The sequence below is a fragment of the Trachypithecus francoisi genome, unplaced genomic scaffold (genome assembly GCF_009764315.1).
Source record: "Trachypithecus francoisi isolate TF-2019V2 unplaced genomic scaffold, Tfra_2.0 Lachesis_group4, whole genome shotgun sequence".
Taxonomy (NCBI): Eukaryota; Metazoa; Chordata; class Mammalia; order Primates; family Cercopithecidae; genus Trachypithecus; species Trachypithecus francoisi.
Genome location: NW_022681469.1, coordinates 138,277,053 through 138,291,597, shown reverse-complemented (window position 1 = coordinate 138,291,597; position 14,545 = coordinate 138,277,053). Strand labels below are relative to the sequence as shown.

General features: G+C 47.7%; 2 protein-coding genes and 1 pseudogene across 9 annotated transcripts in view; 1 reads left to right on the top strand and 2 right to left on the bottom strand.

The window, feature by feature from the left end:
- The window catches only part of UBE2D4 (ubiquitin conjugating enzyme E2 D4 (putative)), a 36,779-nt gene extending 35,031 nt beyond the window's left edge, over positions 1 to 1,748 (bottom strand). For 5 of the 7 annotated variants that reach the window (XM_033194006.1, XM_033194001.1, XM_033194003.1 and 2 more), the window contains exon 1: positions 1,619 to 1,748. In XM_033194006.1, the coding sequence (XP_033049897.1) occupies positions 1,619 to 1,642 (24 nt within the window). In that variant the 5' untranslated portion in view covers positions 1,643 to 1,748. The remainder of the gene's footprint in view (positions 1 to 1,618) is intronic. The other 2 variants (XM_033194007.1, XM_033194002.1) reach the window with 2 other exon arrangements.
- A 15-nt stretch (positions 1,749 to 1,763) lies between these two features.
- Positions 1,764 to 14,545, top strand: part of LOC117073288 (up-regulator of cell proliferation) — a 48,226-nt gene continuing 35,444 nt past the window's right edge. The window contains exon 1 of the mRNA XM_033193979.1: positions 1,764 to 2,043. The gene's annotated coding sequence lies outside the window, so the exon portion shown is untranslated. The remainder of the gene's footprint in view (positions 2,044 to 14,545) is intronic.
- LOC117072234 lies at positions 8,510 to 13,174 on the bottom strand (annotated as a pseudogene). Its single transcript, XR_004432729.1, has 2 exons — positions 13,144 to 13,174; positions 8,510 to 10,060 (listed from the first exon to the last, which is right to left on the bottom strand). The product of XR_004432729.1 is annotated as a tubulin gamma-1 chain-like (transcript).

Here is a 14,545-nt window from a genome sequence, read left to right as displayed (position 1 = left end):
GTGCCACTGTACTCCAGCCTGGGCGACAGAGCAAGACCATCTAAAAAAAAAAAAAGTTATAAATACTATTTCACAACATGCTTACATTTACTATTATGTGAATAAGTGGAATACAAAATGCAGGATAATTGTTCTTTTTTTTTGTTGTTGTTGTTGTTTTGAGACGGAGTCTCGCTCTGTCGCCCGGGCTGGAGTGCAGTGGCTAGTTTTCAGCTCACTGCAAGCTCCACCTCCCGGGTTTACGCCATTCTCCTGCCTCAGCCTCCCGAGTAGCTGGGACTACAGGCGCCCGCCACCTCGCCCGGCTAGTTTTTTGTATTTTTTAGTAGAGACGGGGTTTCACCGTGTTAGCCAGGATGGTGTCGATCTCCTGACCTCGTGATCCGCCCGTCTCGGCCTCCCAAAGTGCTGGGATTACAGGCTTGAGCCACCGCGCCCGGCCGTTGTTGTTGTTTTTGAGATGAAGTCTCGCTCTGTCGCCCAAACTGGAGTGCAGTGGCCGGATCTCAGCTCACTGCAAGCTCCACCTTTCGGGTTTACGCCATTCTCCTGCCTCAGCCTCCCGGGTAGCTGGGACTACAGGCACCCGCCACCTCACCCGGCTAGTTTTTTGTATTTTTTTTTTTTTTTTTGAGACAGAGTCTCACTCTGTCGCCGGGGCTGGAGTGCAGTGGCCAGATCTCAGCTCACTGCAAGCTCCGCCTCCCGGGTTCCCGCCATTCTCCTGCCTCAGCCTCCCGAGTAGCTGGGACTACAGGCGCCCGCCACCTCGCCCGGCTAGTTTTTTTTTGTATTTTTTAGTAGAGACGGGGTTTCACAGTGTTAGCCAGGATGGTCTCGATCTCCTGACCTCGTGATCCGCCCGTCTCGGCCTCCCAAAGTGCTGGGATTACAGGCTTGAGCCACCGCGCCCGGCCGATAATTGTTTTAAATATAGAAAAAACTGAACATAGGTATGCTAAAATGTTAACAAATAGTAAAGTGATAGAATTAGAAATATTTCTTTCTTCTACTGTTGTGCACTTTCCAAATTCTAGTGAATGCATTAAACCTTCATGGACTCCCTCTTACCTACAGGATAAAAATCAGTTACTTCAGCACTGTCCCTAAGGACCACCCGAGTCCACACCATCTGCCCTTCAGCTTCTCCCCTATCCTGTCAGTCCTCCAGGCCTCGTGGTCTCCCCGTTGCCGGGAAAGCCTTTTTCCCTCTTCCCCACCTGCCGAGTTCCTACTCCTCCCTTAGGACCCAGCTTCATCCTGGATACCCTTCTGGATACCCATCCAGCCCTTCTGGATAACCTAGAGCAGCAAGCCTGCCTTACTCGGGGGACTCAGCAACCCGCTTGTCCAGGAGCCTGCAGGTGGCCCCACGGCGCCCCGCCCGCGTGACGCAGCCCACGTGGTCACGGTCCGGCCCCGCCCCGCGCTCGCGCAATCCCCTTCTCAGGCTGCGTTCGCTTTTCAGGCTGTGCGGGTGTCTGTTCGGCCACCTTCCTAGGCAGGTGTATCCGCGACTCGCGGAGCCTCCGTCACCTTTCACTTCACGGCAGCGGCGCCCCGCCCACACCTCGACGCTTCGGACACCCAAAGAGTCGGAGGGTGGGAAAGTGCGTACCTTTTGGATCCGCTTTAGCGCCATCCTACCCCGCTGCCGGGGACCCGGGCGGCCCGGCCAGGGCTGCCTGAGGCGGCCGGCTGCCGGGTCAGCCGCCACCGAGCTGCACGCCGGGAGCCGCCGCCTGCGCTTGCGCGCGCGGGGCACTGTGGGGCCGTCGTCGCCGCGTGCCGAGCGTCCTGGCGCGGCCGAGGGGAAGCCGCGGGGCTGCCCCGGTTACGCTGGCCACCCGCAGCTGGTCCTGTGGCTTCGACCACTGGTCAGCAAGGCCCCGGAGAGGCCAACGAAGAGGAGGGGCTCGTTGGCTTTACGGAGACGCGCGGAGCACCCTCAAGGTGCCAAACGCTCGCTTGCTCCCTGTTCCTACATCCTGGGCGTCTTCCCAGGCTGTCATATAACTCCTGAGAATAGTGGTTCTTAACTCTGTAAGTATACATACTCTTGTACGCCTTATGGCTGGATGCGTTACAGCTATTTCCATGTAGATGCCTGTGCATACGTGCACACGCACAACTCTCCGCAGTTTTGGAGATCTCTGTGTTCAGTCGTACCTCACGTGATCTTGCACTGCCAATGTTGAGAACCAATGCCTTAGACTATGCATCTCCCAAACTTCATTACCTGTCTCCTTCCTATTTTCCTAAGACTTGGCAGGCGTCTAGGTCAGAGGTGTTTAAACTGAGGGTTATGAACTATTTAGTGTGTCATGAAATCAATTCAATAGGTTGCAACCAACATTTAAAAAAAAAAAAAAAAAGCCAGACGAGGTGACTCACGCCTACAATCCCAGCACTTTGGGAGGCTGAGGCAGGCGGACCACTTGAGGTCAGGAGTTCGAGACCAGCCGGGCCAACATGGTGAAACCCCGTCTGTACTAAAAATACAGAAATTAGCTGGGCATAGTAACGTATGCCTCTAATCCCAGCTACTTGAGAGGCTACTTGAGAATCACTTGAACCCAGGAGGCAGAGGTTGCAGTTAGCCGAGATCGCGCCACTGCACTCCAGCCTGGGCAACAGAGCTAGACTGTGTCTCAAAAATAATAAAAAATAAAAATAAAAAAGAGAATAAAATGTCAGTGCCTTTCACACAGTAAAGGTAAGAATTGTGGAAGTTTTGTTGCTGTGTATATGTAGATGATATTTAATCTTCAGACTGAGACATGTTTGAGCATGAAAGTAGCTGTTAATATAATTACTCTGGGACCAAAGCTGTAATCTAGGATTGTCTCCAGCCAGCCAGGACACATGGTCACCTCTATGTTTGTACTCAGTCAGGAAATAAAATGTATTATAGACATTTCAATGGTTACCCAGCTTTGTCCCTGGCTTTCATGCTCCTATTCCCCCAATCTGTCCTCCACACAACTTCATAAACTGTCTGAAATATAAAGCTTACCATACTGCATCCTTACCCAGAACTCTTCAAGGAAGCCCTGTGGCCTATAGCATCACATTCACTGTCATTCAGGGGCCTTCAAAACCCAGGATCCTCAGCCAGGCACAGTGACTCACGCCTGTAATCCCAGCACTTTGGGAGATTGACGTGGGTGGATCCCTTAGTCCAGGAGTTCTAGATCATCCTGGGCAGCATGGTGAAACCCTGTCTCTACAAAAAATACAAAACTTAGCTGGGCATGGTGGTGTGCACCTGTAGTCCCAGCTACTTGGGAGGCTGAGGTGGGAGGATCACTTGAGCCCGGGAGATCAAGGCTGCGGTGAGTTGTGATGGCACCACTGCACTCCAGGCTGGGAGACAGAGCAAGACCCAGTCTCAAAAAAAACAAAAACTCAAAACAAAATCAAGTATCCTCCAGCTTTACCTTCTCCTTACCACCTCCAGCCCACCTGACTATCAAGTGTTTCCATCACCACAGCATCTACATTCCTTGACTAGAGCATTCACCTTCCAAAGCCAGCTCAAGCATCACCCATTGAACAGCCCAGGTCAAGCGCTTCCCCTTGGTGTCAAACATTTACAACAGAAATTTTTGTTAGTCCATGGACCATCCATCCTCCTACATTATTGACATGGCCTTCCCTCCCCATAAAACAAGTGCTTCGGCCGGACGCGGTGGCTCAAGCCTGTAATCCCAGCACTTTGGGAGGCCGAGACGGGCGGATCACGAGGTCAGGAGATCGAGACCATCCTGGCTAACACGGTGAAACCCCGTCTCTACTAAAAAAAACTACAAAAAACTAGCCGGGCGAGGTGGCGGCGCCTGTAGTCCCAGCTACTCGGGAGGCTGAGGCAGGAGAATGGCGTAACCCGGGAGGCGGAGCTTGCAGTGAGCTGAGATCCGGCCACAGCACTCCAGCCTGGGTGACAGAGCGAGACTCCGTCTCAAAAAAAAAAACAAAAAAAAAAACAAGTGCTTCTAGATTTTATAAATGTTTATATATTTGTGTAAGAACATATAAATGATTATTTATGTGCTAAGAATATATATGGTGGTTTTGAAGTGTCAAATCTCAAAAAGTATTTTTGGATGGTAGGTTTACTAATGTGTTAATTTCTAAAATTTCTAGAGAGAATTTGCATCATTTGTATGATTCAGAAAAAAAACAGGATAGAAAATGAAAAATTCGGCCGGGCGCGGTGGCTCAAGCCTGTAATCCCAGCACTTTGGGAGGCCGAGACGGGCGGATCACGAGGTCAGGAGATCGAGACCATCCTGGCTAACATGGTGAAACCCCGTCTCTACTAAAAATACAAAAAACTAGCCGGGCGAGGTGGCGGGCGCCTGTAGTCCCAGCTACTCGGGAGGCTGAGGCAGGAGAATGGCGTGAACCCGGGAGGCGGAGCTTGCAGTGAGCCGAGATTGCGCCACTGCATTCCAGCCCGGGCGACAGAGCGAGACTCTGCCTCAAAAAAAAAAAAAAAAAAGAAAATGAAAAATTCTGTTTCTATTCCCTGTTGGTAGTTTAGTGCATAGTTTTCTAAACTTTTTAGTATGCTTATATGTAATGTTTCATTTTCAACATTGAAATAATTTTAGATGTACAGAAATGTTGCAAGAATAATACACAATTGGTCAGGTGCAGTGGCTTATGCCTGTAATCACAGCACTTTGGGAGGTCAAGGCAGGTGAATTGCTTGAGGCCAGGAGTTCAAGCTTAGCCTAGCCAACATGGTGAGACCCCCTCTCTACAAAAAATACAAAATTTAGCCAGGTGTGGTGGCGTGCACCTGTAGTCCCAGCTACTTGGGAGGCTCAGGCACAAGAATTGTTTAAACCCAGGAGGCAGAGGTTGCAGTGAGCTGAGATTGCACCACTGCACTTCAACCTGGGCAATGGTGAGACTGTGTCTCAAAAAAAAAAAGAATAATACAGAGAAGATTTTTAAATGGATAATTTTGACTACACAAAAGTTTAAAACTTTTGTCAAGCAACACCAACTAGAAACCAAAAAGACAGCACACACAGAATGCGAGACAATGTTTGAAATAATAATATCTCACTACAGTCTAAGATCCAGAATATACTAAGAACATTTAGAACTCAATAAAAAAGACAACCCAATTAAAAACTGGGCAAAAGATGTGAATAGAAATTTCTTCAAAGAAGATACTCAACTGGGCAATAAGCACATTTTAAAAAATCAGGCTGGGCATGGTGGCTGAGACCTGTAATCTCAACACTTTGGGAAGCTGAGGTTGGAGGATTGTTTGAGGCCAGGAGTTTGAGACCAGATTGGGCAACATAGCGAACCCCTGACTACAGAAAAATTTAAAAGTTAGCCGAATGTGGTGGTGTACATCTGAGGGCCCAGCTACTCAGGAGGTTGAGGTGTGATTATTGCTTGATTCCAGGAATTTGAGGCTGCAGGGAGCTATGATTGAGCCACTGTACTTCAGCCCAGGAGACAGAGCAAGACCGTGTCTCTTTAAAAAAAAAAAAAAAAAAAAGGCTGGGCACAGTGACTCACGCCTGTAATCCCAGCACGTTGGGGGGCCAAGGAAGGCGGATCATGAGGTCAGTAGTTTGAGACCAACCTGGCCAATATGGTGAAACCCCATCTCTACTAAAAATACAAAAATCAGCCAGGCGTGATGGTGCATGCCTGTAATCTCAGCTACTTGGGAGGCTGAAGCAGGAGAATCGCTTGAACTTGGGAGACAGAGGTTGCAATGCGCTGAGATTGTGCCACTGCACTTCAGCGACCTGGGCAACAGAGCGAGACTCCTTCTAAAAAAAAAAAAAAAAAAGAGGCCTGGTGTGTTGGCTTACATCTATAATCCCAGCAGTTTGGGTGACTATCTGTGGTGGGAGGATCACCTGACCCAGGAGTTCAGGACCAGCTTAGGCAACATGGAAAGACCCCATCTCTACAAGAAAAATTTTTTTCTTCACCAAAAGCAGATAACTTGAAAAAATTTTAAGAATTAGTAGAGCACAGTGGCGCATGCCTGTAATCCCAGCTATGATTGCTTGGGCCTAGGAGGTTGAGGTTGCTGTGAGCCCCATTCACGCTACAGCATTCCAGCCTGGGAAACAGAGCAAGACCCTGTCTCAAGAAAATAATAATCATTAGACATAAGGGAAGTATAAATCAAAGCCATAATGAGATACCACTTCACATCCTCTGAGATGGCTGTAATTAAAGGGACAGACAACAAGTGTTGACAAAGATGTGGAGAAGTTGGAACCCTCATACATTCTGGTGGACTATAAAATGGTACAGTCATTTTTGGAAAACAGTTTAGCAGTTCCTCAGAAAGTTAAGTGATGCCAAGTATGGTGGCTCACGCCTGTAATCCCAGTACTTTGGGAGGCCAAGGCAGGTGGATCACCTGAGGTCAGAAGTTCGAGACCAGCCTAGCCAACATGGTGAAACCCTGTATCTACTAAAAATACAAAAATTATCCAAGTGATGGTGCATGCCTGTAATCCCAAGTATTTGGGAGGTTGAGGCAGAATCTCTTGAACCCAGGAGGTGGAGGTTGCAGGGAGCTGAGATCGTGCCACTGCACTCCAGCCTGGGTGAGAGAGTGAGACCACCTCTCAAAACACAAACAAACAAACAAAAATGGAAATTAGCTGGGCATGGTGGCCTGCACCTGTAATCCCAGCTACTTGGGATGCTAAGGCAGGAGAATAGCTTGAACCTGGGAGGTGGAGGTTGCAGTGAACCAAGATCGTGCCACTGCATTCCAACCTGGGCGACAGAGTGAGACTCCATCTCAAAAAAAAAAAAAAGAAAAGAAAAGAAAAAGAAAACCTTGTTGTGCTTTTATTTCAATGCTCAATTATTTACAGAAAAACATATAATACCTTTTGAATTTAGTGTTCACACACAGAATTTCTTTTGCAAGAAACCTTCCATAACTTGTTTTAAACCTTTATCTTTATCTTATCTAATTGAAAATAATCCTTTAGCCCTAGATAAAAATTTCCATGTCCATTCCTTCTTAGAACATTTTACTGAGATTATATGATTAATGATTATTTGCTAAGGTTAAGAGCCTTACTAAGACCCTTACCAAAGTCCTGGGCCTGGCCAAGTTGTAAAGTAGGCAAGTTGAACAGTTCTCAAAGTCAAAAGAAGTGGTTTATAACTGTAAAACATTTAGCAAACCTAATTATCTGTCTCATATAATTTAGACCACCTGTCTACATTTTAACAACAACATTTGCATTTTACCAGTAATCTTTAAGACTGTTTTTATTTCTCAAGGATTAAAGTCACACGAACTAAAAGGCATTACAGCTTTTATTTTCCCTTCAAAAATATTTGATCGAAGCACTTATTTTCCTTTAGGCCAATTAATTGGATCTCTTTTTTTTTGTTTTTTTTTGTTTTTTTGTTTTTTTTGAGACGGAGTCTTGCTCTTGTCGCCCAGGCTGGAGTGCAGTGGTGTGATCTCGGCTCACTGCAAGCTCCGTCTCCTGGGTCCACACCATTCTCCTGCCTCAGCCTCCCAAGTAGCTGGGATTACAGGCACCTGCCACCATGCCTGGCTAATTTTTTGTATATTTAGTAGAGATGGAGTTTCACCGTATTAGCCAGAATGGTCTCGATCTCCTGACCTCGTGATCCGCCTGCCTCGGCCTCCCAAAGTGCTGGGATTACAGGCGTGAGCCACCGCGCCTGGCCTAGAGCTCTCTTTTTTTATAGACATCACACACAACACATGTAACTGCACAGACAAACAGAAGCAGATCCAGTAGTTACAAGATTTTCTGTTCACCAATCTCCTAATTGGACTATTGGCCTCGAGTGGGGCCCTTTAAGAACAGGGCTAGAAAAGCATGCAGTTTCCAGGGCCCAATAAATGGGGATAGCTGGAAGACAAAAACAGATTTTGAGGGGGACTTATCTGCTTTTAATTGCTGGGTTTTTATGAGAAAAACAGAGGTTTCTACCAAAATGGCATGCATGGCACCTTTTCTCTTCTTCTCAAGGAGTCCCAGGCTATCAGAAATTATTTTAGAGCCTCTCATGCGTGCATTAAGGGTAGCAAGACAAAACGGAGAAAAGGAATTCAGTCAACTGGGAAAAAAATCTTTTTCCAGAAAAACAAGACCAAAGAAGAGAAAAACATAAAGGTTTAAAAAATATTCACTTTTTTTGTTGTTTTTGAGACAGAGTCTCGCTCTGTTGCCCAGGCTGGAGTACAGTGGTACGATCTTGGCTCACTGCAACCTCCACCTCCCAGGTTCAAACGATTCACCTGCCTCAGCCTCCTGAGTAGCTAGGACTACAGGCAAGTGCCACCACACCCAGCTAATTTTTCTTGTATTTTTAGAAGAGACAGGGTTTCACCATGTTGGCCAGGCTAGTCTTGAACTCATGACCTCAGGTGATCTGCCCACTTTAGCCTCCCAAAGTGCTGGGATTGCCGGTGTGAGTCACTGCACTCGCCCCAGATATCCACTTTTTAAAAAAAATTTATATCCAGTGCTTTATTAAAGACAAATAGTCTCATAAGAGAAGTCATGTGTTCACAGGCCAACAGAGAATGCATGTATATGAGAAAGAGATGTGTGAGGTCCCTGATCTGTGCTCTAAGGGAGTGGTCAGTCAGGCAGGGCCTTGGCCAAACAGTAAGGCAGATGAGGGTCCCTATCCTGGGGGACTCACTGCTCCTTGGTGCCCCAGGAGATGTAATCTGGCCATGTGGCCATGTGGTACTTATCCATGAGCTGCTGCACAATCTCCCTGGATGTGTCCATCTCATCAAAGTTGTCCTTGAACATGTCCTCCTTGCGGAATAGCTCCAGGAAGGCCTCCCTCTTCCGCAGCTTGTCATATTGGTGACAGGTTCTCTCGAAGAGTGAGGAGATGCTGGTGTGGTTGGCCATCATGAGCCCGCTGACCCAGTGGACCAAGGGCAGGTAAGGAGACTTCCTCAACAGGGCCACCTGGATGCTGGTGGGGCCCCACAGGATAAAGTTGGCCAACTTCTGTTTCCGGATCCTCTGCAGGTTCTTGTGGACCTGGGTGGGGTTCACGTCTCCCTGGATGGTGTTGAGAATGGTGATGTAGGAGTGGTTGGTGTGGCGGTCTCGGCCTGTGGACACCATCACGTTCTTGCGCTGCAGCAGCCACGTCATGACATCCAGGACCGTGGTCTTCCTCACACTGGCCACTGACTGGTCCATAGTTAGCAGGGTGTAGCTGGTCATGAGAAAGTGGAGCCATGGGGTGGGAATGAGTGAGGCGATGAGGCTGATGAGGTCATTGTTCATGTAGCCGGGGTAGTGCAGGGTGAAGGTGCTGGCTGACATGATGGTGGACACCAGCTGGTTGGTCTGAGAGAAGGATGGGTTCTGGATGTGCAGGAGGTCTGTGGCAATCTGGTTCAGGGCTGTGTTGTGCAGCACCACTACACAGTCTGCATTCTGCATCAGCCTCTTGAGTGTGAGGAGTGAATTATAAAGCTGGATCACCACGTTGCTCATCTCGTCCTGGTTGAGAAACACTGAATATGTTTGCACCAGCTTCTTAGGATACCTGTCATTCAGCCATTCTAAGAGGTAGGAGCCGAGGCCAGAGCCTGTCCCCCTAGCAATGGACTGACACAGCACAAAGCCATCTAGATTGTCACTACCATCTGCCTCTCAGTCTATGATGTTAAAAATGTCCTCATGGAGCTTCTCTCTCTGGGAGAATCTGCTGGCCCAGTTGTTGCCAGCTCCTCCTCCATGCTCTGACAGGTAGATGTTCTCTGGGTTGTAGAGCTTGGGATAGGGGGAGTTGAGGATGGAGTGGATCACCTGGGGCTCCAGGTCCAGCAGCACGGCCCAGGGGATATAGTGCTTATCTTTTGCCTGTTAGAAAAAGATGTCCTTGTTGTCAGTGCCCTTAATGGCGAACTCCTCCACAGTACCCTCAGGGCTGATACCATGCTCAGTGCACAGCTGTTTCCAGAACTCGAACCCAATCTGATTGCCGCACTGGCCCAACTGTAGGGTGATGATTTCCCTCGGCGTCACTCCTCAGGTGCTGGCGTTGCAGCCGCTCCCACCCGCAATGCCGCCGCATGCCAGCCCCCCAGATATCCACTTTTAGTTAAGCTGAACTCTCTTTAAGAAAATCCTATTTTGGGGTCTGGGTGCGGTGGCTCATGCTTGTAATCCTAGCACTTCGGGAGGCCGAAGTGGGCAGATCACTTGAGGTCAGGAGTTCAAGACCAGCCTGGCCAACATGGTGAAACCCCATCTCTACTAAAAATACAGAAATTAGCTGGAAATCACTTGAACCCGGGAGGCGGAGGTTGCAGTAAGCCAAGATTGTGCCACTGCACTGTAGCCTGGGCAACAGAGCAAGACTCCATCTCAAAAAAAAAGAAAATCCTTTTTTTTTTCTTTTTTGAGCTCTATCGCCCAGGCTGGAGTGCAGTGGTGTGATCTCCACTCACCGAAACCTCTACTTTTTGGGGTTCAAGTGATTCTCCTGAGTCAGCGTCCTGAGTAGCTGGGATTACAAGCACCCACCACCATGCCCAACTATTTTTTGTATTTTTAGTAGAGACAGGGTTTCACTATGTTGCCCAGGATGGTCTAGAACTCCTAACCTCAAATGATCCACTTGCCTCAGCCTCCCAAAGTGCTGGGATTACAGGCGTGAGCCACCACACCCAGCTCTGTTTTTGTTTTGTTTTGTTGTTTGACATGGTCTTGCTCTGTCACCCAGGCTGGAGTACAGGACACAGTCATGGTTCACTGCAGCCTCAACCTCCTGGATTCAACCAGTCTTCCCTCCTCAGCTTCCTGGGTAGCTGGGACTACATGCCACCATGCCCAGTCAATTTTTTATTTTTTGTAGAGACAGGGTCTCACTATGTTGCTGGAATATAGGCATGAGCCACCACACCTGGTCAAGAAAATTCTTTTAAATCCTTTATTACCCAACAACATTAGCCATGCCAAGCAGCCAATATTTCTGGCTTTTGAACATTACCAAAGATAACCTCCCAGGTGTTCGGAGAAAGGAAAATTTAAGGTGGTTCATGAAGGGGAAGAGAATCAACAAATGATAAAGGACACAAAGATATCAAACCAGAAAGGACTCATTCCCTAAGCCAGGATTGAACCCGGGCCGCCACTGTAAAATGGCAGAAGCTAAAACAAAGCACTGCCATGTGGTTACAGGTGGCAGTCACACTTCCAAGGACGTAAAACCAGATGGAGGCCTGCAGCAAAGTTTGCCACTGGCCAGTTTGCTGGGCTTGCTTCAACAACAGGCCTATGGAGTCCTAGACCCACATCCCATCCCAAGGTACCCCTCTTTCTGACAGAACTATACGGAGAGACATGCAGAGCACACCAGATTGGCTACACCTTAAGGCCAACCTCACAAATCCTTTTTTATTAATTAAAACTTTACAGATAATATAAACAGTGATCCTTATTCCCTTTCTAGTTTGTACAGGGAGAGAGAGGTCAAAATCCTGACTGGTTTAAAAAAAAAAACAAAAATACTCCTACCCTTTTGCTGACATGTCAGGCTTCTGGGTTCCCTCCCTACTGAGCTCAGTCCCAAGCCAACCAGTTAAGGTTTAGGAAATTAACTTCTCCCAGGTTGGAGGATACATCCCAGGAGAGCATCCTGCAGCATGGGGACACAATCACCCATCTGTAAAGAGAGGACAGAGGAGGAGAAAGGAATAAGAAGGCATTTATTTAAAGGAGCCCCAGGACTCAAGATGCATTTGAAAGATGTATTGCTACTCATCTAGAAAGAGGGGAGCAAGGCATCCCTGGTTCCCTTCTCTTCCTAGCAAATACCCAGGGTATATGAGGGAGAGAAAGCGAGACATCCCTCTCTTTTGTCCTTATATCCCTGAGTCCTGGCAACCACGACAAGATGCCTCCCATGGGTGTCAAAGTGGCTTTCACCCATGTTTTTCACCCATGTTTCACCAAGTGGGAGTGGGGTAGGGAGTGGGATTATCTTATCTTATCCCATATGCCCTATCTCCTCTGCTGTCAATAGTCTTTGCATTCCCTATACCTCATTGATGCCTTGAATACTAGCATAACCTTTATCCATGAAATGAGGCTTGGTTTAATCGGCAGAAATTAGTCATGCTCACCTGCACTGTGCCTTTTAACTTCTGTTGTCATCTGCCTCTGGATCCCTCAGATCCAGTTTTCTTTCCTAGGGCTTCGACCCAAAGCTTGGAATTGAGTTTGGGTCAAAATAACTTCCTCAGGATGTTGCACAGACTCCTTATCATAAGCTGAATGCTAAGGTCAAGCTGTGGAATTGAGTCCTTCTCCAACAAGGAAAAGAAAAGGGTGTCTTGTGAGTTGGGATCCTAGCCTAGTAAAACGTCTTCTAAAAGGAAAAAAGCCTCTAGCATAGAGAAGCCCCATCTACTTGCAGGGCTGTGTTATTAGGTTGGTACAAAAGCAATCACAGTCCTCGTCATTCTAAGTAACAGCAAAAACTGCAACTACTTTTGCACCAGCGTACTCCTGGCCTGGTGGAGAAAAGGAAAAGAAAAACAGCTTAAAATGCAGGGCTGTGTTAACTACTGACAGGATGGAGAAAAGAAAAAGATGCCCGGGGAACAAACCTCTTATTCTTATGCAAATGAGTTTCTCCAACAGGGAAACTTTTTTTGAGATGGAGTTTCACTCTTGTTGCCCAGGCTGGGGTGCAGTGGCACAATCTCAGCTCACTCCAACCTCTGTCTCCCAGGTTCAAGTGATTCTCCTGCCTCAGCCTTCTGAGTAGCTGAGATTACAGGTGAATGCCACCATGCCCGGCTAATTTTTGTATTTTTAGTAGAGACGGGGTTTCACCATGTTGGCCAGGCTAGTCTCAAACTCCTGACCTCAGGTGATCTGCCCGCCTCGGACTCCCAAAGTACTGCAATTAAAAGTTTCTCGGCCGGGCGCAATGGCTTTTAATTGCTGTTTCTACCCTGGGGTTTGGACTGAGCTGGACCCCTCAGCCAGAGGAGGGGAAGACTCCATGGTATGTGGCGTGGACACTGGACAGACAGCTGCATGGGATCCTTGGGCCGTGAGCTCCAGTCCCAGCTGGGAGGGGCAGGGAGCCACCACTTACCTGTCTGTCTCACGCATGCATCTGCAGCCATTGGGGTTGTAAAAGATAAGTGCCATTACAGTCCTGCAAAAAGAAGGAAAGTGCCATAGAAAAGGCTGAGTTGGACCAAGGCTGACATGCCCGATCCCTGAGAGTGATGAGGTGAGGGGGTGCAATTTCCTTTATCCTCAGAAGAAGCCTGAGGACAAGAAGGCTCAGAAAGGAAAGGGAAACAGATTTTTTGGTGTGCATTTTACTCACCCCTCCTCATGTCTCTGTGTGGGCCACCAAAATGATGCAGGATTTTTTGCTCCTTAGCTCTGCTAAAATCTGGGTTCTTGTATCACAACTAGGAAAAATTAGGCACACAGACACATTGAAAGGTGAGGAGAGCACAATGTATCAAAAGAAAGCTCTCAGCAAAAAAGAGAGGGTCCTGCCAATAGGCTCCTACCTCACAGATTGAATACCAGGTCAACACACAGGAGCTGAAGAGGCCAGGCTCATCTCCCCACATAAGGCGTGAATTCCTGGTGGCTCCATCCCCATTCTTCCAGTGTGCATGCGGGCCGTTAGCCCCTCCACATTGATTTCCCTTACTGTACATGTGTTAAGGGACAGAATTTTTCACCGTGAGCATGTTTAGGCAAGTACCCTGTGCACCATGACTTGTGTGGCGTATGGCTGTCTCCTGTCTCTATCAGTAGTATCAGTAAAGAGACAGAAAACCTACAAAGAAACCGAAAAATAATTCTGGAGCTGAAGAGTATAATAACAAATAAAAAATGCACTGGAGGGATTCAAAGCAAATTTGAAGAGAGAAAAGAATCTGTGAACTTGAAGATAGGACAATGGAAATTACCAAATCTGAGGAACAAAACCATCTGGGGATGCAGCCCAGTAGGTCTCAGCCTTATTTTACCCAGACTGTATTCAAGATGGAGTTGCTGTGGTTCAAATGCCTCTAACACAAGTGAGATGAACTCAGAGAGGAGACTTGAACTCCTGACCTCAGGTGATCTGCCCTCCTCAGCCTCCCAAAATGTTGGGATTATAGGCATGAGCCACTGCGCCTGGTCCTATTTATTTATTTATTTATTTATTTGAGATGAAGTCTCATTGTGTGGCGCAGACTGGAATCAGTGGCGTGATCTCAGCTCTCTGCAACCTCCACCTCCTGGATTCACACAGTTCTCCTGCTCAGCTTCCCAAGTAGCTGGGATTACAGGCATGTGCCACCACCCCCAGCTAATTTTTGTATTTTTAGTAGAGATGAGGTTTTACCATGTTGGCCATACTGGTCTTGAACTCCTGACCTCAAGTGATCTACCTGCCTTGGCTTCCCAAAGTGCTGGGATTACAGGTGTGAGCTACTGCACCTGGCTTGTCCAGTTTAATTATAGTGCTGTTCAGGCTATCTGTT